Genomic DNA, 21927 nt, shown 5'->3' with positions numbered 1-21927 from the left:
TTAAACTTAAAGTACTCTGAGCTCTATTTTTTAACTCCTATAGCCATACATCTTGTTAGTCTTAGCCACATGCTGTCTGTTCTCTCTGGCTTGGTTTTTAAAACTAATCCCGTGAAAGGCTTTAGTTTACCCTTCCAGCTACCTACTCTCAGAGCTTTTGCTTCTGTTCACAAATGCAAGAGCAAAGAATGACTATAGAAAGTAGCTATAAAATATTTGATAAAGTTGGAGCTGTAGAAGCCCTCATCTCTTTTTTCCTAATTAGAAGGATATCTTTTCATGCTATTGCCTTCCTCCTCTCCTTCTTAGGTCTAAGTCTGTGCACACAGAGGAATTATTCATTAATTTTAGATGGTTTACACCCCTTAGCAGCTTTAGGAAATGACTATTTGAAAACTGCCTTAGATCAAGTATCCATATCCCAATTCAAACACAGCATATTGAGTCAAACTGGTTTCATGATGATTATTATTCTGTAGGTACCCTACTAACTTATTTCCTAATGGTGATTGTCTCATATTTAATTTTCTTGTAAATGAATTTAAAATGCCTTGTTTTTCTTAAATAATAACTGAGTTGTAGTAATTATTTTTTATTTTGTTTGCATTTTCCTTCCTGTATTCTAACATAATAATTTGAATGTTTCTCCTTTTCTAGGCTCTTGAAAACCATTTACAACAAAAACATTCTGCAGAGCTTCAGTCATTAAAAGATGCACACAGAGAGTCAATGGAGGGCTTCCGGATAGAAATGGAACAGGAACTTCAGACTCTTCGTTTTGAATTAGAAGATGAAGGAAAGGCTATGCTTGGTAATTTACATGGATTATAATCTTGTCATATTTATTTGTACATTCTTCTACTTTAAAATTCAACATGAAATCGCTGTTTTATTTTTAATTTTTGAAACGTCAAAATGAATATCTAAGTGTTTTTGCATATACCTGTCCCTCGATTTACGCAGTATTTTTTTAACGCAAGTTTTTTTATACACGGTAAATATTCTCTCCATTTATGGGGACTTTTTATTCGTGGTTTCCATTTATGCAGTCTCGAGTTATGCAGTTCTTTCTTTTTCATTTCCATTATTTGTGATTACTCTTTCCAAAACACAATAGCTTAACTCAGCAACATACAAAGAACTAATACTAACAACACAATTATTAATGATCTTCCCATTCATCGGATGGCAAAAAAAAAGTATAGGTGACTACTGATGTTTTAGGGATTAGTTTTACAAATGTTTTGCTGTAGAAGCTGAAAAATATATAAAGGAAAATGTCTTCCTGTCAAAACACTTTTACTTTTAGATAATGCACTTAGTCATCCATACAATTTAGAACATCCAAATATAAAAGTTGTATATTTGCCACCAAATACAACATCGTTGAGCCTGAAGTAGGAAAAACCAATATGACTAATAATCTTGGTATCAAGGCATTATTTTCACGTTTAAGATTAATTATATTAAACTGATTTTAATGATATTTTAAATAAGCTTGAAGATAATGAATCACTTACAGTTACAGAAGCCTGGAATAAATATATAATTTTAAGTTGTGTCAAGAATATTGCCTTAGCTTTGAGTGATATAAAGCCATCGACTTTAAGTGCTTGCTGGAAAGCAATATGGCCAGAAGTGGTCGTACCAGGGAAAATGGTTCCAACAACTGAAGAAGGATTAACTGGCATTATTAATTTATTAAATAAATTTCAAGAAGATGGCTTTGACAATTTGAATGTAGATGGTATTAACGAATTACTGGTTGGTCATGAATTAACTGATAATAAGTTAATTCACTTAATATCTGAAGCCCATCCTGCCGATGAATACAGGAGTGACCTTGAACCGGTTTCACTCACTGCAGAAAATATTTACAAAGCTCTTTAATTGGTCACAAAACTGGAAACTACAATTCTAGATATTGATCCAAACATCCAACGAGCCTTAAATTTTTGACAAGTTAAAAAAATATGGCAGTGAATATTGAAGAATTTATGAAAACTTAGCAAAAGATGGAGTTGGAAAAAGATCATTCGAAAACATAAACATAAGTAATGAAATTGAAGTAGTACTTCCAAATATTTCAAATGATGAAGATAGTGACTTTGTGACAATTAAAAAGAGAAGGTTGATGGCTTTAGATTATAGACACCGACAGCGAATAAAATTTATTTTGGTTTTTCTGGATTTTTATTAGCATTTTTTGTGTGAATATGTGTGAAATAAATGTTTTTATGACTTTTATTGGCCTACTTCTTTAGTATTTTTTTTCATACTGGTGAACTCTTTCTATGTGGCTTTCTTCCATGTAAAAAAAAAAAAGATGTGTGGAATGAATAATCTGCGTAAATCGAAGGACGGGTATATATAATTTGAAGCGACCAGATGAAGAGGCAAGTATGGTGGACTAGCTCAGCTTTCTCTGTACTCTGGCTACATAAGCAATACTCACTGGTGCTTCCATCTGTCATTAACAGACTAAATAGAATGAGGACATTCCAGCTTCCCACTATCCAGTGACTTAAAGAGAGAGATAGGCATGGAGCCAGCACAAGTCCTTGGACTAGTCATATTGGTTTTTCCCACTTCAGAATTTTGTTTTAATGAGAAAAGCCATGTTTAGGTCTAACTTTATGTTTAGGTATTTTTCAGATTTTTTAAATGAGATTTTTATCTTTGAGGTGTTCAAATTACTACCCTTTTTAAAAAGGAGATGAGTTTTGAAGAAAAACTGGATATATATTTAAAGGGGTTTTTTTTGTTTGTTTTTTAGTGCCATTCAATAACTTTTTATTCCTATCATCTCATTTTCCTTCTGTTTGTTTTTTTCCAAATTATTTTAATATTTTTAATGAATGTTGTCACATTTCAGTGGCATACTCTTTCCAAGTAGAAGCTGGGAACAAAGAAAATCAAAGTGTTTTCGAATATAATAGACCTCAAAGAAAAAGCCATTTGACCAGTTTATCATTTCTACTGTTGTTGGGGGTCCTAGGCCAAGTCATTATAGCTTCCTCCTATTCCTCCTTTAAAAGCCACCATAATAGCTAGGATGAAAATCATATTAAGTGCAAAAATTTATCAAACATGGGTGGAATACCTATTTATTACATGCTAGAGACTGTTATTCAAAGGGAATTCAGAAATGAACTGCTGCTCTGCCTTTGCATTCAGGTTGCTTATATTCAAATGCAGAGGTAGCCTTTGTAGAACTGTGGCCCAAAGGGAGCACACACTGTCACAGCTGTGTGAGGAGAGGTAAAAACAGGCCAAGTGTAGGAACTATTGTTGTTCAGCCCATTGAAACATGATTTAAATACCTCTTTGTTGACAAAAGGACTTTTTGTAATTTTATTTAAATTAAACTGTTTATTTTGAGATAATTGTAGATTCACATGAGCTTGTAAGAAATAATACACAGAGTTCCTCTGAAACCTTTTCTCAGTTTCTCCCAGTGTTTCAAAGCTATAATGCATACCACGACCAGGGAGCCTGGCATTGATACTGTGAGGTCACGGAACATTCCCTTCACCACGAGAATCCCTGTCGCCTGTTTATAGCTACACCTACTTCCCTCTTCTCCCCACCTTTAATTCCTGGCAGTCATTAATCTGTTCTCCATTTTTATAATTTTGTCATTTTACGAATGTTATAAATGTTATGCATGGAATCATAAAATATGTAACCTTTGGGTTTGGCTTTCTTTCACCCAGCATAATTCTCTGGGGACTCATCCAGGTTGTCATATCAATAGTTTGTCCCTTATTATTGCTGAGTAGTATGCCATGGTATTGACCAACCCATTGGTTGTCCTTCACCGAGTGAAGGATGTCTAGGTGTTTTCAGTTTTGTATAAACTAAGTTTTCACTTGTCTGGAATAAATGCCCTGGAGTGTAGTTGCTGGGTCATATGATAATCGTATATTTAATTTTTTAAGAAACTGGCAAACTGTTTTCCAAAGCAGCTGTACCCTTTTATGTCCCCACCAGCAATGTATGAGTGACCTAGTTTTTTCACATCTTCCCCAGTACTTTGTATTTTAGCCATTATGACAGAAATGTAGTGATGTCTCGTGGTGAATTTTACTTTCCATTTCCCTAATGGCTGTGACGTTGACCATTTTTACATGTACTCATTTTCCATCTGCATATCTTCTAATTGGATTGTTTGTATTTTTATTACTGGATTTTTGAGAGTTCTTGATATTTTCTAGATACTAGTCCTCTGTCAGATTCTTCCAGGTCTACATTTTACCCCAATTATTCCATTAAAATTACTCTTCCTAAGGTTACCAGTGAACTTTGAAATTCCAAATCCAGAGTATCCTCACTAGCTCTCATTTTGTATGCCCTGTCTGTACCGTTTGACCCCTTGAATCTTTTTTCCCCTTGGTTTCCAGGATAGTACTACTGTCCTCACCTTACTCACCTTTCTGACCTCTGCTCTTTAATCTCCTTTGCCAGTCCTGTTTCCTCATGCATCTGTTAAATATTGCTGTTTCCCAGGATTCAGTCCCTAGCCTTCTGGTCTTTTTCTTAATCTTTAGGCTTTTCTTGGTTGATTGGATTCATATCCACGTCTTCAACTACCATCTATTGTGCTACTAACTCCAAATATGTATTTCTAGACCATACTGCTTTCCATATGAATTAGATTTATATGTCTTACTACATATTAGACATTCTAATTCATACTCTACATTTTAAATATGAATTCACTGTTGTCTTCATGATCCAAAATGTGTTTCTATTAAAGGGAATATTAAAGTACCCACTTTAGTTAGTGGTATCACTGTTTACCCACTTGCCCAAACCAGGAATCTGGGAGATGCATTCAACTTTTTTTCTTTCACTTCTACATCCTGTTAGTTCCTCCTCTTAGTATTCTCGATATTGATATCTGTTTTCTTCCGTCTTTCTGCCATACTTAGTTAGTGGTCATATCATTTGTCTCCTGGATTATTACCATAACCTTCCCACTGATCTCCCTTCCTATAGTCCTTCCTCTGAACTCCAATGAGGTTAATCTTTGTAAGACTCAGATCTCACCATGTGACTTCCCAGCTTTAAATCCTTTAGTGATTCCCAATGTCCTTCCTCAGTGCCTGTCAAATTTTTTCACTGAAGAAGTCCTTAATACCAGGGAGGATGAACTTAAGCCCTCCCTACATGGAGGTCTCAGGAGGAGCCTAAATTGACTGGGTACAAGCACAACGTTTCTTTGAAGTCTCACGTTTTAACTATAAAATTCATAATTTGCATTTCACTCACATCTCTTTTGTATTAACATAAAAATAATGGCTTTCCCAAAAATCTTCAAGTAAAATTTATGTTTCAGAAGATGATCATGCATACGCTGAAAGTTCCCTCAGGCATACTGCCACATATATCCCAGTTTGAGAACCATGAACGTAAACATAAGGGAAAATGCATTTTGTACTAAAACTTTCCCGGACTAGGCTCCATTTTCTTTCTAGCATTCTTTCCAGCATGCTCAGTGGGCTTCTGCCACACCAGACTTCTTTTAGTTTGCCAGATGGACCAGGTTCTTTCTGCTTTTGCATATGTTATCTCTTCTTCCTAAATGCTTTTTTATTCTCCACTTGAAGAACCCTACTCAGTCTTTTAGCCTAGTTACTGTGATAATTTCTTTGTGATACTTCGGTTTCCCTCTCCTGGGAAATTTGGGTACATCCACCATTGTGCTTTTATTATAACTAATACCTATCTCTGATATTTCTCTTAATTCCATGGCAAGATGCTTTCCCTTCTAGCCTGTGTAGTTATAAGGATGGAGTCATATTTTATTCTTCCTTAGTATAGTACCTTACATTCAGTAAATGTGGATTGTATCAAATAATCAAATGAAAATGAAAATGATGACTTCTGAAACACTGAAAGCATTCATCAACCAGTAGTTATCATCTTTTAGGGATATTTAGTGGAATAATTCTTACCTAGTTGGGAAGTCGCCTCCAGAATATGTGTTATGATACCATTTAACTCTAAAATATTATTCTAATGGTGAATGAGAAGAATTAAAAACATTTCATCTCTATAGTACCTTAATTGCAAACTGAAAACTTATAAATATCCTGATGCATTTGAGCAACTGCATATTTATCCTTATTAAAGCTAGATGACCTCAAAATTCATAATATTCTAGGATAGTCTGTAATATTTTAAGAGGTATATGCAATTCTATCAAATTTTAATGGGCATATACAAGTGTCCTAATTAAAAAATATTCTGTGACTTTTATAACTTCTACCTAAATATTGATAATTTAAAAAAAAAGCTAACCTTTATTTCCTTGGATTCCAGCTTCCTTACGCTCAGAACTAAACCATCAACATGCAGCTGCAATTGATTTGTTACGGCATAATCATCATCAAGAATTGGCAGCTGCTAAAATGGAATTAGAGAGAAGCCTGGACATTAGCAGAAGACAGGTAGAGAAGAACATTCTGTTCTATGCTGGTCAAATTTTTTTAAATGTGAATAAATTGAATGCTCACAATTTTCTGAAAAATATTTTGTAATAACTAGTATTTTCACTAATTATTATTTACCATCTATGTCAAAGAGTTTTATTTTTAAGAGAAATAAGTAATTTGACTTTAATATGTTGGGCATAAAATAACATTTTATTTTATAACCTTTGAATTGAATATTTTAAATTTCACTTGCATCTTGAGAAAGTGAACAGATATAAATAGTACAAAGAGTCACAACAGAACATTATAAAACAATGCTGTCTAGTAGAACTTTCCAGGATGTCCTATACCTGTGCCTCCACTATGGCAGTCGCTAGCCATGTGGGCCAAATATGGTGAGTATGACTGAGGACCTGAATTCTCAACTTTATTTAATTTTGATTAATTTAAACAGCCGTATTAGATAACATAGCTACAGAAGTATCAGGTCCTCAAGAAGAAAAAAGATAACTTATATTTCCATATCACTATAGCACAGCTACTATTTATGCTTTTTAAACTTTGTTCTTTGGCCAAGTGTACTTCTTTTAGTTAGTTAGTAATTCTGAATGTGTGTATATCTGAATGGATAGATTTTTAGACATAGTACGATGACAACTATTATTAGTTTACTAGACTTATGACGTTTACTTTGTTCGTCTTTAGCTATGTTAAATGACATGACCAGCCTCAATTTTTTCTTCATTATTGGAAGTTTTAAATGAGCTACCTTATAACCATAGAAGGAAGTTATATTCTCTTCAAGTAGGCTGACATTGAAATTGACAATGCCTGGGCCTGCAGAACTTGTAGAAAACTATGATTTCTAAGAAAATGAAAGGGAGCTTAACTTGCAGACAAAATAACTGCTAGACCAGCACTAAGGAGACAAAATCTGCTTTCTAAGCTATGGGATATGCGTGTGTGTGTCGGAATGGCCTCCATAGATGTGGGTCTTTTTTAGATTGAAGGACAACAGTGCCAGCATTTACCACAGGACAGTGTAACTTCTTGAGTATGTGAGAGCCCTGTGTTCTAATCTCAGCTCTGCCATTGATTATAAATCATCCTTGGACAAATCATCTCTTGGGTATTAGTTTCCTCATCCGTAAAATGAGGGAGATGTGCTTTTGCGGTCTTTTGACTCCCTTGTAGCTCTGACATTATTGCAGCTGTATCCATATAAATACTTCTTAGATATATGGAAAGAACAGAGCCCTTGAGGTTTTCTCATTTCAGCAGTTTGCTTTTGAAGCTGTGTCAGATTCATTACATTTGACATTCTAGTGTGTCATTTTCTTTCCCTCAGATAAACACAGAAAGCAAATATGTAGAAAACTTCTAAGAATTATTTGTATTTTGCAGAGTAAGGAGCACATGAGCAGAATAACAGATCTACAAGAGGAATTAAGGCACAGAGAGCATCACATTTCTGACTTGGATAAGGAGGTACAGCACCTTCATGAAAATATAAGTGCCCTAACCAAAGAATTGGAATTTAAGGGGAAAGAAATTCTCAGAATACGAAGTGAATCTAACCAACAAATGAGGTATGCCATTGATTACAGCAGAAGAAATTTGCCTTGATGGTATTTAGCAATACATGCTTATTTTTACGACTAGATTAACTGGCTTCTGGTAAGATTGAAGAAGACCACTTTCACCTCGTTAACTATGTTATAATCTAGAACATAGATGAAATGTTTATATTTTGAATGATGTATATACATTCATTCACTTTGGAAATAGTCTAAAATTAACTAAAATCTTTTAAAATGTTATTTTAAAAAGCATTAAAGGAGACAACTTTAACAAGCTAGAAGATTAGAGCAAAGTAAATAACTTATTTCAGTCTGTTTCCATGAATTTTCTATATATTATACCTAAAACTATTTCAAATCTGGTAGACTATAGAAAATTTTGAAAGCTTGATTTCAAAATAACATTTTCTTAACTAAAAATAAATTAAACAGGTTGCATGAACAAGATTTAAACAAGAGACTTGAAAAAGAGCTGGATGTCATGACAGCAGACCACCTCAGAGAGAAAAATATCATGCGGGCAGATTTTAATAAGACTAACGAGCTACTCAAGGAAATAAATGCAGCTTTACAAGTGTCGTAAGTCACATTATATTACAGAAATTCATATGTGGATAATAAACTGAGGAACACTTGTCTAACCTCAGATTAGTTACTCTTTTGAACTAATTAAATGATACTTAGAAAACCTAAGGGTATATTACAGATGGTAATTGTAATATGAAATATTCTTTAATTAGGATAAGTCAGTTGAATTATTATGTTTTATCAACTGCTACTGCAACAGTTCTACCAGGACAAATACTCATCTAAAGACTGTCCTTCAGGATCCTGGACTGTCACACCATGGTGAAAACTCAAAAGATGTCCATTACATAATGTTAAATAAAAAGAGCATGTTGGGACCAGTTGGTCACACTGTTGATACATATTTTACAAAAATATCAAGAGATCCTAAAAAACAAATATAGAATTTTAATGACAGTGGTTCTTTCTAGGGAGTGGATGATGGGAGGTATTGGGGGTAGCAAAGAGCAAAGACTTCCTTTTTATTTTATATACTTAGATATTGTTTGAATTTCTATAACAGACATTTTTTATGATTTTATAAGTCACTAAAGGTAAAACATCACAAAGTTACTACTCATACATAGTTAATATTGTTAAATCCAAATTTCTATTATTGCTTAATATTTTAAAAAAGATTTAATAGCACCTCTCTTCCTAGATACTTAATAATAAACTGCTATAGCCAAAGCAACTAGTGTTCACTTCATCTCTGTGGCCCAAACTCTGCTCCAACTTAAATTAGCTCAGAATTAATCCACTCTAAACTTCTGCAAATGATTTTCTCACCTTCAGCCTTTCCTCTTCCAATCAATGAAAAAAGCTCCATAACAGATAAATGATTGTCTCCACATACTTCAATAAAGTCAAAATAGTGACTAATCCCCTTACCATCAGTCTTGAAGTCAAAATTAAACCCTTTGCTCCAGTATGCCTTATCCTGTCTGATCACATAGCCACTCTTATTTCCTGTCTGCTGCATTTGTGTCAGCCACACTGACCTTCTTGGTTTCTTTCAACTATTCTCTTGCGTTGTCCTCTATATCTAGAATAACCTCCTATGTCATTACTACCTTCCCCCAATCTAAAAATCATCTCACATTTTACTCATTTAACCCATTAAGCCTCACAGTAAATATTGCTACATGCATAACACGTGTACATACATTCACCTAAACTGAAACAAAAAGCAGATCTCTAGTCTTTGGCATTTACTTCAGTGCCCTCTGAGGTGAGGTGCTCTAGTGGACATAAACAGAATTTTCACATTAGTAAGCACTCAATGAATGCTTCATGAATGAATTTTTTGAGGATTTTCTCTAATATTTACCGCTTCACAAAGTTACTTTTGAAATAATGAGGAGACTCGAGATCATTTCCCCAGTTACAGTGATTTTTATTGTTTGCTATTACTGGAGGTAATTTAAAATCATTTGGAGCCACAGTAAGAGCTCAGGTACCTGCCTACTAGATGAGTTCATACCTCAGGCATTTTACAAAAATGTGTTAAAGTGAAACTCAGTGCCTTGGTTTTCCTTTCTCCTCGCCTCACTGTTATTCACCAGGCAGAGGCTGAAATCTTGGCACCCGCCACTATATGCTTTAAAAAAAGCGTACTCACCAAAAGAATAACCTCTGTCTGTCCTGTGTCCTGTCTCCTTAGAATTGTAAATTTAAAAGAACTAAGGTTATGTTTTTATTTTTATTTTGTTCTGTTTTATACGACTTTGTACATTATGGATTTTCAGTAGACAGCAAATAATTACTTTTTCTATATTATAATTATTTTTAATAAGTAAAGAATTAGCATTACTCATGTCAAATACTTTATTACTTTTCTAGATGTACCATTTCATGCTAACCAGTCATATTTCTTTTTTCACCAGAAATCTGCTGCCATCATGTAATTAGCCTCTAGCTTTAGATATTTACTCTTCTGGTTAAAAACAAATACACAAATATATTTTAGACCAGTGCTGTCATAGATTTTTTTGTGATAATGAAAATGTCCTATATCTGCTCTGTCTGGTATAGTAGTTCTTAGGCCCAGTGGCTGTTGAGCACTTGAACTCTGACTAGTGAAACCAAACAACTGAGTTTTTAATTTCATTTAATTTTAATTTAAATGTAAATACTTGTAAGCTAGTAGCTACCATATTGGAAAACACAGTTTTAGATTTTGAGTATTTCTGACTCATACTCTTAAACGCAGCCTGCTTTAATCTGCTAAATGGTTTGGATCTAGACAGAGGTAGTGAGCAGGGAGAGTCCATTCCAGCTTTAGGAGCTGCAGGGAACAACATTTGAACTATTCCCAGCCTGTTCCAGAAGCTTAAGGGTACACACTGTTGAAATTCCTAGTCAACCACACCCTGGCTTTAAAGCTTAGAAATCAGAAAAACCCTGTGGATTCTTGGAAGTAGGTGGTAGTGGAGGGACTAGGGGAACATATCAGCTTGTCACGCTGAAGCCTGGAGCCAAGGGGCCTCTAGGGCAGCTGGAAGTGTCTTGCTTCTCTTCCTAACCCTAAGCCTGTTGGACTCCAGGAAAGAGCAGGGCAAAACATGTAAAGGGTAGAAAGTACCCTCTAAACATTGTAGGAATGGCGATAAGAGTTCTATATCTCTTATGGAATGATTTCTAAAAATCCTCTTTTTTAGTGCTGGGTATTAAAGTCTTCTTAGTTTTTCAGACATTCTATGGAAATATTTTAATTTTCTTGAGTGATATAGTATCTTAGTAAAAAAACCTACATCCAATAAAAATGTCATGGTTTTTGTTTTATAAATAACTGAGAATGGGTGGTTTTGAAGAATTTTGTTTAGCTAAATGTAAACATACACTAGAACTTGGGGTCATGGCAGATCCTTTTATGCAAAAAAGGTGATTCAAAGACTATTGATTGTTTAGAACTACTTTACATTAACTTCTCACTGTACTGAAGCAAAAAGATAATTTTTTCTTGGGGGAAATATTGAATTTCCATACTTGGACTTAAAGTAGGTCATTAATCCTTAACTGAAAGAAGCACTCTACTACACCAGAATTACTTATTCTTTAAAAATTGAGTTTTGTTTTTTTTTTTAATCGGAAATGCCCTAATCGTTTTTGTTGTTGTCATTTGATTTTAAAATTACCATTTGGGTTATTTTTCATAAACTTCTTGAGATAAGTCCTATTGTCGCAAGTCATCTGTGTTCATAATTTATGGGAAAAGGAAAGTTTGATGTTAAACTGCTTCAATTACTATATTTTCCTTTCCTTCAGGCCAAACACGTGTGCCTAATAATACTGTTGTTTGGTTCTAAACTCAATTTACCGATTTTTTTGTCAATTACTTATTTTAAAAAATAGCAGAGGAGAACTATCAACTTGGAAGCTCTTTTTAATACAGTTTTATACAGCTTTTTAGGCATTTATATTTTAGGTTTGTTGTCCATGAACCATAGACATTGACCTATATATTCTCAGAGGCAACGAAAATCAGGGCATGTATGCCTGGGGAGAATCCAACAATTGACCCTAATTAGTAATTTTACATGTTCTACTTACGTCTGTTCTCTCTGCGTTACTTTTGATGGGAATCTGTATTTTGATTTAAAGGCTATGTTTATTTGTATGGTTCCCTCAAGGCAGTGTTTCCTAGCCTTTAATCATTCCTATGCAGCCTTTGGGCATTTGGTCATTTCTGGCTATCTATGATATTATTTTCTTAATATTTTTTTTTGCCCTCCCACCTCCCAGTGATTTTCTTAATATTTTTAATTGGCTCATTTTAACTTAAAAATCTAACAAGAAAACTCAGTTATCGCTACAGTAAAACCATTATCACTACTGAAAAATTGTATCCATTTTTCTAAATAGAGGCTAAGTTATAATGATATAAATGTAAATTCTGTGAAAATGAAACAATATTTTTAGATGCTAGCTGGCATTGATGTTCAAAGGCCGCCTGAGTGTTGTGAAATAGGATAAGAAGCATATGTAATGAAGCCCGTTTAAGATATATGGGACCAAAGAGACTTTTTCCTTTTGTGATCAGAAAGATTAAAGGAGAACAAACTAAAAATCATCTCCTGTTATATCCAGTTGTTCACACCTAGTCTTTGGGAAGCAATGCTGGCTTAAAATGCTGCCTCAGGCAATTGAGGAAAGGTAAAATGTTGACTAGTGTTGACTTGAAGTGGATATCGGGATAGTACCAAGTGTTCTTCCTGTTAGAATTTCAAAAGACTAATAATTCTAGAAATACATTTGCAAGTGAAGTCTGTACCACATTATTTGTTCTCTCCTTTAATGCTTTCCTTTTGTTTATATATTCTGTTTCTCCAATTTATTCAATTATTTTTCCCCTTTAATATTCAGGTATCTTTTGTTAAAATTTTTTGGTGATGTAAAGATATTTTGTGGAGAAGATTAACTGATAATAATTTCATAGGTAAAGAATGTTTAATCTAAATGAAGACATACTAGAACTGGGGTTCAGAGAAGACCTTTATTATGCAAAAAGGTGGTTCAAGGATTGTAACTGATTTAGACTCACTTTATCTTAACCTCTTATTTTTACTAGAACAAAAGATAGACCTAATAGTTTTAAATAAGGTTTTAAATTTAGTTTTTTAGCCACCATTAACAACCAGGTATTCTTGTTCAAGCAAGAAGCAGTTCAAAAATCTTGTATTGTACTTTGCTTTTAATGATAAAGAAAGTACTCCAGTGACATCTTGTGGCTACTCCAATGTTAAACCCAAATGACTTTCTCCTTGCCTAGATCACTGTTTCCCAAGCTTCTAAAAAACCTTTCCCCATAAAATACATAAATTTTTGCCCATTAAATGCCATGTTGTTATAAAATGCAAGGTCATTTTATGTGGAATCACATTTTTCACTCATTCTGCATTGTCACAAAAGAACAAAAGTAAAGATAGTGAAACTAACCTCACATTGAACTGACAATGCCCCAACTGATCTTGAAACAGTCACTTTCTAACCACACATTTCTGGTCACCCTTATACCTCCCCACCCCTAGATTAGAACTTTAGTCATGGGGCCGGGTAGGGAGCCAAATATGTTATCTCCAAATCTTTTGCTTGGGCTGAGGAGCTTACTAAAATTACTAAAATACAGAGATTCTGGTACCCCTCTGGGATTCGGGGTAAGACATGGGTCACTGATTCCTAGAAGATAGATCATCTATGAGTTACTCAGTATTTGTAGAGTGAATAAATTTTCTGTGACTCTTCATTAATCATAATTTTATCAAACATACTCTTTCCTTTTTCAGTAAACAATGATTTTTTAAATCATCCTAATTATTTAAATTTTCTAAAATAAAAAGTACTTATTCTCAAATTAAGCCAACAGTTTCCATTTGTATCTCCTTAATTCTACCCTGTTCTATATTTTTAGACTCTTTAAGGTACATGTCTCCTCTGCTCATACAACGTGGCCTCTATTCTGGGGTCTTTAGTGGCATTCAGTCCTGTTACCTTCTCATTTCTTTCAAGGCAGAATATGCCCAGAAGGAAATTCAGTTCTTCTCTTACCTGATGAACCTTTTTTTTTTTTTTTAACAGTTTACATGGTTTAGCTAATAATATTGAATTTTTAAACTGAATTTTTCATAAACTAGGGATGATGTCATATGTGTGTCTTTTGTTTCCCTTTCCTTTGTATTTTTTCCTGTCCCTTTTATGTATGTTACCAGGCTTTATGTCACAATCTTGTATTCGTGGTAAGTTTTCCTAATAGTAAGCCTACATTTCCAGGATTAAACCTGCATTTGCTAGGTTAGTATCATTCAGCATAGATTTCTTCTACAGAGCTTACCTCACTTCATCCCCATATACCCTTGGAATGGTATAAAATGAATGAATTATTTGAAAAGTAACCTGCAAAGCTTTTAATTATATCATCTACCCTGGAAAGGCTTTAATAACACTATAGCTCTTGAGACAATCATGTCATTATGCTCAAAAGTTTTAAGGAAGAAGTTTGGTTTTAAGTTTTTATGTGTATTCAACTGGAATAATAAGAAAATTGTAGGTATTATAAAAGAATGTGTCTAAGACAAATAAATGAGCTAAAGATTTTCTTGTTTTTAGACTAGAAGAAATGGAAGAAAAATATCTAATGAGAGAATCAAAACCAGAAGATATACAGATGATTACAGAATTAAAAGCCATGCTTACAGAAAGAGACCAGGTCATAAAGAAACTAATTGTAAGTTGTTGTTTTTTTTTTTATGGTATGATCATGTAGTAATTAATAGACTGTTGATTGGGGAAATATTTTTAAGTAATGGTAACCAAAAATTGAAAGTATAAAATAAAATATGTACATTGTGACTGAAAGTTTGTTAAGATGTTATGAATGAGGATAAGAAATACCAAGTAAGTAAGATAAGGGCATTGTGCCTTTTATCAGTATTTTTAGAATATATCAAATGTTTAATAATATGTCATTGCCAATATACAGTGAACATACTGTTGAAGTGTATATTGTACATGTAGAATTAGAATTGGATAGGAAAGAACCTTCAACACATGTATGCATTAGCCCACATTGTACCACTTCCAGGTTAGTCATGTTAATTTCCTAAAGTGTGTTCCACCAAACCATGACTCCAGGAGACACTCCATGGAAGAAAGGTTCCATGGTGTAGCCTGAGAAAATCTACAGGCTTTTTCTTGGACAGTCTCAGTCCACATCAAGGCGTTAGGGGTTCTAAAAGTCCATCAGGGAGGAAAATACAGAAAACAATACATACACTACTTTCATTCAAGCCATCATTCCTCAACAATAAAAAATGCACAAATCTTTTAAAATTCCTAAAACATTTCAGAGTCTTCTAAAATTACATGTTCTGATCAATAATTAAAATATTGCTTTTTATTGCCACTAACAAATGAGAAATCTTTCAGAGTAAAACTAGAATACTAATCACTGTATTTACTGTATTTACTCATTGATCTCTCTAACTGAAAACTTTGGACATTAACATGCAAAGAGAGCCATTTTTTCTTAACATATCTCATTTAGCATTTAAGAAAGTTAGTCTGTTGTCTAAGGCTAGAAGTTCCTGCCAAAAGTAACAGGTAATGGAGAGGGGTTTGTAGATGAACCCAGGAGTGGGCACTGGAATGACAGAGCACCAACCCACTAACTGCTTCAACCCACTACCACCCAATTCTCCAAGCACTGTGAGCAGGAGCACAGGACTCCGATTGTTCTGATAGCAGTAGATTCATGGAAAATTACCTTACATTCCTCACATGAAATTAGCAAATGTATTAAGTGTATTTTATCTATGGTCTATAGAAATAGCTATTGATTTTCTAGTTCTTACTGAGCAGGTGTTACAGATGTAATTGTATTTTTTCCCTCTCAACAGAATAGATACTAGACTTCAAAAAGTAAAGTAACTCTTCAAAGCAACACAGCTAGTGGGTGACAGGACCAGGAATCTAGCCAGGGGTTGTTCCACTACCTTTCCTGTCTATGCTGATTCTGTGGACTGTGAGGCACATGGGCTGAGATTAATGATACAAATGAAGGGAATGAAGAAAATAGTTCTATTAGAGCATAATCCTACATTTCACATACTGTTCAGTTTACTTATGTTTATTTCTGACAGTCTGAGTATTCAGTTAGCACATGTTGTTGGTGAAGTCAAAAGCAAAGGGTTTGTTTCTATATGGGCCATTCACTTTTTCTCTGTTGTGTGGTTACCACTGCTGTAATACATTGATGTCTTAGGGGATTAGACAAGATCAAATATATTTTCTGTACTCAAGAATATTGCTATATCCTATATTATCTTCATACATGGAAACAACTCAACCATGCACACAGCTCCATGAATGCAAGTTAACCCTGCTCATACTGCACAGTCAGCCCTTTAGAGCAGAGATGGAACCAAATAAAACATTTAGGTCCAGTCTTAGAGGAAAAAGGTATTAAAGGGTAGAGAAGAGCCGGATAGCATAGCGTTTGAAAGGTGTGGAAAATTCACCCACCAGCAGTCTTTAACACACTGGCAATCAGGTCTAGAAATCTCTGAGCAAGGGATATAAATCTTTGTTCAGGTTTTATATTAAATTTTGAATGAAATGGCATGTATATAATTAAGCTTTTCAATATTCAACAGAAAATGTTTAAGAGATGTTTATAATTCTTTTGCATAGGAGGATAATAAATTTTATCAGCTGGAATTAGTCAATCGAGAAACTAACTTCAACAAAGTATTTAATTCAAATCCTACTGTTGGTGTTATTAATCCATTGGCTAAGGTATGTTCTGTAAACACTGTAAAATAGGAATATAGTTTAAAACTTGATTAAATTTTAATAAAATATTTAGAGAAGCATAGGCTAAAGCTTCTAAAAATGTTTTATTAAATTTAATAATATAGGATTAAAAATCTATGAAATCTGTATGTATTCATTTTCAGAATGAGATTAATATTTATCTGTTGATAATTCATACACAAAATATTTATATTATAAAACCTAGTGTTACTATATTGTTTTTCATATTTGTCACTTCTAAATCTCTTTAAGATAATTCGTCATTTCCTTAATGTTCACTATCCTCTCTGGGGTCTTGAGAGACACTCCAGCCCTGTATACCCAGCAGCTGTCCTTAACCTAAGGTGTGCCATCTTAACGGACCTTGTGTTGGACATGTATTTTGTTGCCTACCAATTGCCAGAGAAGGTCTTTACCTTTTTCAGTCTTATGACCTTTTCTTAACAATTAAAATTGAATGTGACCTATTCTGGCACTTTGGTACTCTTAGGACAGATGGAAGAGCCTTGTAGACAAATGAAATGGACATGGCTGAGTCTTACACATCTTTGTACCTCAGCTTTCTATGGCTCCTATCAGAGTGCTTTGGATATAGTGGGTATTCAATAAATATTTGTTCAGTTGCAAGATTTCATTATGTTTTCTATAAGCCAGCAAAATTATTCCAGTGAATAAAGCAAGTAAAAAGAATAAGTAATTATGGGGTTTACATATATTTGGGCAGAAATCAGTAGTAGAAATAAAAATGCTAGTGCTAAAGCTATATTTTAAATTCATATTTTATTAATTTGCACATCATGCCTAATCTCTATTAGGCCCTTAGAAATTTTTGCTTTCAAAGGTCATGAAACTTCTCTGTTAAGAACGTGGAATCTGTCCTTCTTTCACAAGTTAAAGTACTCCAAACTTTAAACTGAAATGTTTTATAAAATAGCATGACTAAAGCAGGAAGGCCATAGCCACATCTTCAGAGCCTAAAATACTGCCTGGCACATAAGAGGCTCTCAATAAATAATTGGTGAATGAGTGAAATAGTTTTAGTTTTAAAGTTCATAATTTAGAGTGAAATAGCTTTTAATTATAAACCAAGATTATAAGGGTTGTTGAAAGAAAATATACTAGAAATATTTTCCCTTTATTTATTATTCATTTTCTTGAATTACATTTTTAGCTACAAAACCATGACTGTAGAACTTTACCAATGATACCTTTGATTTCTTAAATAAAAACTTTAAGTGCATTTAATTATGCCCTCTGTGACTAGAACAAGAAAATTCAAAAGATACATCTCTGTAAGAGCTTTTTCGAATACTTTTGACTCCTATCAGTGATTTCAGTTTTTACAAATAATTCTTAATACGTTATTCTTCCTTTTTTTTTCAGTTATGCTAAAATGGGCTCCTTGTGAGGGACTCCGTGATTCACAGAATATGACATAGAGGACAATGCCTAGATAGTGAGATCATTACTTTATACGTAAAGAAAAGGGCCATCTTGTCTATTAATGATATTTTTTTTCCAATCCCTGGAGTCATTTTGCAAAAGAAAAAAAAAACAACAACATAAATAGTTCATAAATTTAGTTAGCATACATTTAATTAGTAAAATACTGGAATATTCAAAATATTTTACATGTTAATTTTTATTCTGCATAGCAAGATTGATGCTCATTGATTCTAGAGGTGTGAATAAAATAGAGTTCATGATTTGCAAGCTGATAGGTTTTGGTAACTGCAATTGTAGTCCCTTTTTCATCTGTTAATTTTAGAGAACAATTAAAAAAATAAGTAACTGATTTGTTTTATAACCTTTAAATTTTTTAAAAAGATGGTGAGCCAGTTAATGATACTTCCAATTGATTGGGAAATGAGACTTAATTATGCAGATTTAATTTTCTCTCTTCAGAATGATGGTGCTGTGAATTTAAAATGAATTTATTGCTCTAAGTCAGCCGTAGGTCTTAAGTAGAATTGTGAGATTTGTTTCAAACTACATTGCCAAGCATTTTCTCATTCCTTTTTTTCTCCAGGCAAGGACTGCCTCCCTTTGACAGATTGCTAAAGTCCATGGCCCTCTCTTAAAATTGTGTTTAACTTTACACCTTCCCCTAATTTTAACCTAAATCCATTTAAGCTCGGGCTATCCGCAAGACTGCACTTTCCCTTCTTTTCCCCTTTTCCTCCCAGTATTCTTTACCCTTTGACATTCTTTCCACCCCCCAGCCCCACCCCACCCACCTTCCCATGAACCATTCTTAAATGTTTCTTCCTCCTCCTTTCTGTCCTAGCGGCCTGTCTGTGAGGATTCCATATAGATAAAGAACACCTCCAAGGATCCCCAGACCACATTTTGGGTAACACTGGTTCATTTTAACATCTCAATTTAACATAAAGCTTCCAGAAATTTTCCCATGCCAAATTTATATCTTCTACTATTCCTATTTTCTCATTTGCCCTTATGTAGAGACTATTCTCACATGTATTATTTTTAATGCAGCAAAAGAAGAAGAATGATAAATCACCAACAAACAGGTTTGTGAGTGTTCCCAATCTAAGTGCTCTGGAATCTGGTGGAGTGGGCAACGGACATCCTAACCGCCTGGACCCCATTCCTAATTCTCCAGTCCACGATATTGAGTTCAGCAGCAGCAAACCACTTCCACAGCCAGTGCCACCCAAAGAGCCCAAGACATTTTTGAGGTGAGCCCCGTCTCACCGGTGATTTTTTTTTTCTTTTCTTTTTTAACTTGAGAAATTTGCCTTCTTACATTATAGAAATCTACTACTTTAAGAACAGCCTATGAAAAGAAATATTACTGTGAAATAGTTACAAAATATATTTATCACCTCTCTAGAGAATTCCTTTTTGACTCTTAAAAAGATTTTTCTAATTTTTTGTTAGTTTTCTAAATACTGAAAGGGGTGCTAATGTAATTCATATGCTTAGAATTTTAATATAGATTGTTGCTTCATTTTTATTATTGTCACCAATTATTCATTAATCATCCATCCGTATTACAGAACTTTATTTTTTTTTATTAAGTGGCTTTTGTTTCTGTTTCTTATGCTATGTGTTCACTTTTTTACCTTTCTTGTTTACCAGGCTTATTGCCAAAATAAGAACTATGTAAGCTCTGGGAACTTAATGATATACATAAGCAAAAAATAAATTTAGAAAAAATAATTTTTATAATTGACATTCTAATTTTAAGTTATTTCAGAGTTGTTGATTAAATGTACTAACAAATAAAATTTGAATGAGGTCAAGTTGTTTATCCATTAACTAAAATCAAAAAGCAGTATCATTTTGTGTTTACTTTACTATTACTGATTTTGTGCTGCTTTGAATTTATTTACTTTTATTTTTACTAAATCTCAGCAGTGTCACTAGTAAGTCTTACAGATAGACTATCTTTTCTAGGTTAAATGATTAATGACATAGTTAATGACTATTTTGAATTTAAAAAAAATGGCAAGAATGAAAAATAGTCAAATATACCTTTGAATATGTCTCCTGCTAAATATTTTGTGTTGCTTATTTCCCTTGTGCATGGGTACGTTCAGGTATCAGTAAGATGCATGTGCATGAGCTCAAGGAACATGACTACTGGAGTTTCCATTACACATTGTTGCGTGCCTTGTAATTTCCCCCAGAGACGGTAGGGATTCTTTTATTTTCTCAACTAGCCCAAAGACTCTTTAATTAGATTTAATATAAGTATAAACTATATAACTTTGAAGATGGAGGGGAAATTGACTTTTTAATGCACCCCTTTTCCCCTAGAGTATTTGCTTATGGAATTATAAAAGTTTAATATATAGATATAGTAAAAATACTATAGCATGGTTTGGTTACTTAATTTAGTTATATTTAAAGACACATCTGTAAGAATTAAATGCTTATTTCAGGTTCTGAAATTTTAATTAACTAAAAGAGAAAAGGTGCTGTGAGGAATGTTATCTTGTTCTCTCTTATTTCTCACCATTCCTCCTGAATTTTTTTTATTTAAAGAAGGTGACATTATTTTCCTCAACTTTTTGATTTTTGTCTTTTTTAACTGTCGTGATGTGGCTCCTCCCTAACTGACTTCATCTGAGCTGCTGATGCACTCTCATGGAGTGGAGAATCAAATCTAGTGCACACACAGGGAGTACCAACCCTTTCACACATCTTCTAATGTAGTGAACAGCTTGTGGTCATCTGCACTGATGTTTTATGTGCCTTTCCCTTCACTTTGCAAATAAAGCTTAATGCTGGGTTACATGTCTCTCTTTTTATGAATTCAGTCCTCCTCAGAGTGAAGCTTCCCCAGTGGCTTCTCCAGATCCCCAGCGCCAGGAGTGGTTTGCCCGGTACTTCACATTCTGAAAGAATTGTGTTGGCACAGCTCTGTGTGGACTGTTACTAAGAGCATGACCTTACAGATTATTATGTGAACAGGCTTTCTTATGTCAAACACTGTGAATGAGAAAGTATTTGTCTCTCCAATTTGAAAATGCACTGTATTTCCTGTGATATTTATTGGAATCACTCTATAAGGTACTATATTATGTGTGTAATTATAATAGTTATTTTTATTTGAGATGGAAGAATCTTTAACCTTTGTAATTACTGCATAATAAATTTTGTTAGAACAAACAATAGTGCTTTTCATTTTTTTAGTAAGTTTAATTTTTAAATACTTTTTAATTCCAGGTAAGACTTGCCAAAAAGTTCTATTGCATAATACCCATAAAATACCTAATTATTTGACTTCAAATAATCATAACAAAATCAAGATAAGGAAATACATTATCTTACTTTGTTCCATTACTATGTATAGCTATAACTAAACTGTGTTCTCTAAAGTTACGAGGCTAGGATGAAAACATTTGTGGACTTTCAGGTATGCTAAACACTGCTGACTTATATATAGTATTTCAAGTATTCTTATAGTTGAGGATCTAGAACTTTTAGTACAGCTAGTATCTAAATTAATATTATGATTTATGGCCAAAAGTTATTGGGTAAAGAGACAGTCTATTCTATCT

The 21927-nt window shown here is 33.6% G+C and overlaps 1 protein-coding gene across 8 annotated transcripts in view; it reads left to right on the top strand.

Moving 5' to 3' along the window:
- FAM184A (family with sequence similarity 184 member A) overlaps window positions 1-21535 on the top strand; it is a 103037-nt gene extending 81502 nt beyond the window's left edge. For 3 of the 8 annotated variants that reach the window (XM_039871389.1, XM_039871336.1, XM_039871396.1), the window contains exons 11-18: window positions 658-811; window positions 6328-6455; window positions 7845-8029; window positions 8453-8599; window positions 14693-14810; window positions 16775-16879; window positions 19394-19596; window positions 21184-21535. In XM_039871389.1, coding sequence (XP_039727323.1) covers window positions 658-811; window positions 6328-6455; window positions 7845-8029; window positions 8453-8599; window positions 14693-14810; window positions 16775-16879; window positions 19394-19596; window positions 21184-21265 — 1122 coding nt within the window. In that variant the 3' untranslated portion in view covers window positions 21266-21535. Of the gene's footprint in view, window positions 1-657; window positions 812-6327; window positions 6456-7844; window positions 8030-8452; window positions 8600-14692; window positions 14811-16774; window positions 16880-19393; window positions 19597-20460 lie in introns of all 8 variants that reach the window. The other 5 variants (XR_005654686.1, XM_039871346.1, XM_039871369.1 and 2 more) reach the window with 5 other exon arrangements.
- The last annotated feature ends 392 nt before the right edge of the window (window positions 21536-21927 follow it).

Source organism: Pteropus medius, unplaced genomic scaffold, assembly GCF_902729225.1.
Source record: "Pteropus medius unplaced genomic scaffold, Ma_sr-lr_union100, whole genome shotgun sequence".
In the NCBI taxonomy this organism is placed as follows: Eukaryota; Metazoa; Chordata; class Mammalia; order Chiroptera; family Pteropodidae; genus Pteropus; species Pteropus medius.
The sequence above is the reverse complement of the archived record's forward strand: the minus strand, read 5'-3'. Positions and strand labels throughout refer to the sequence as shown.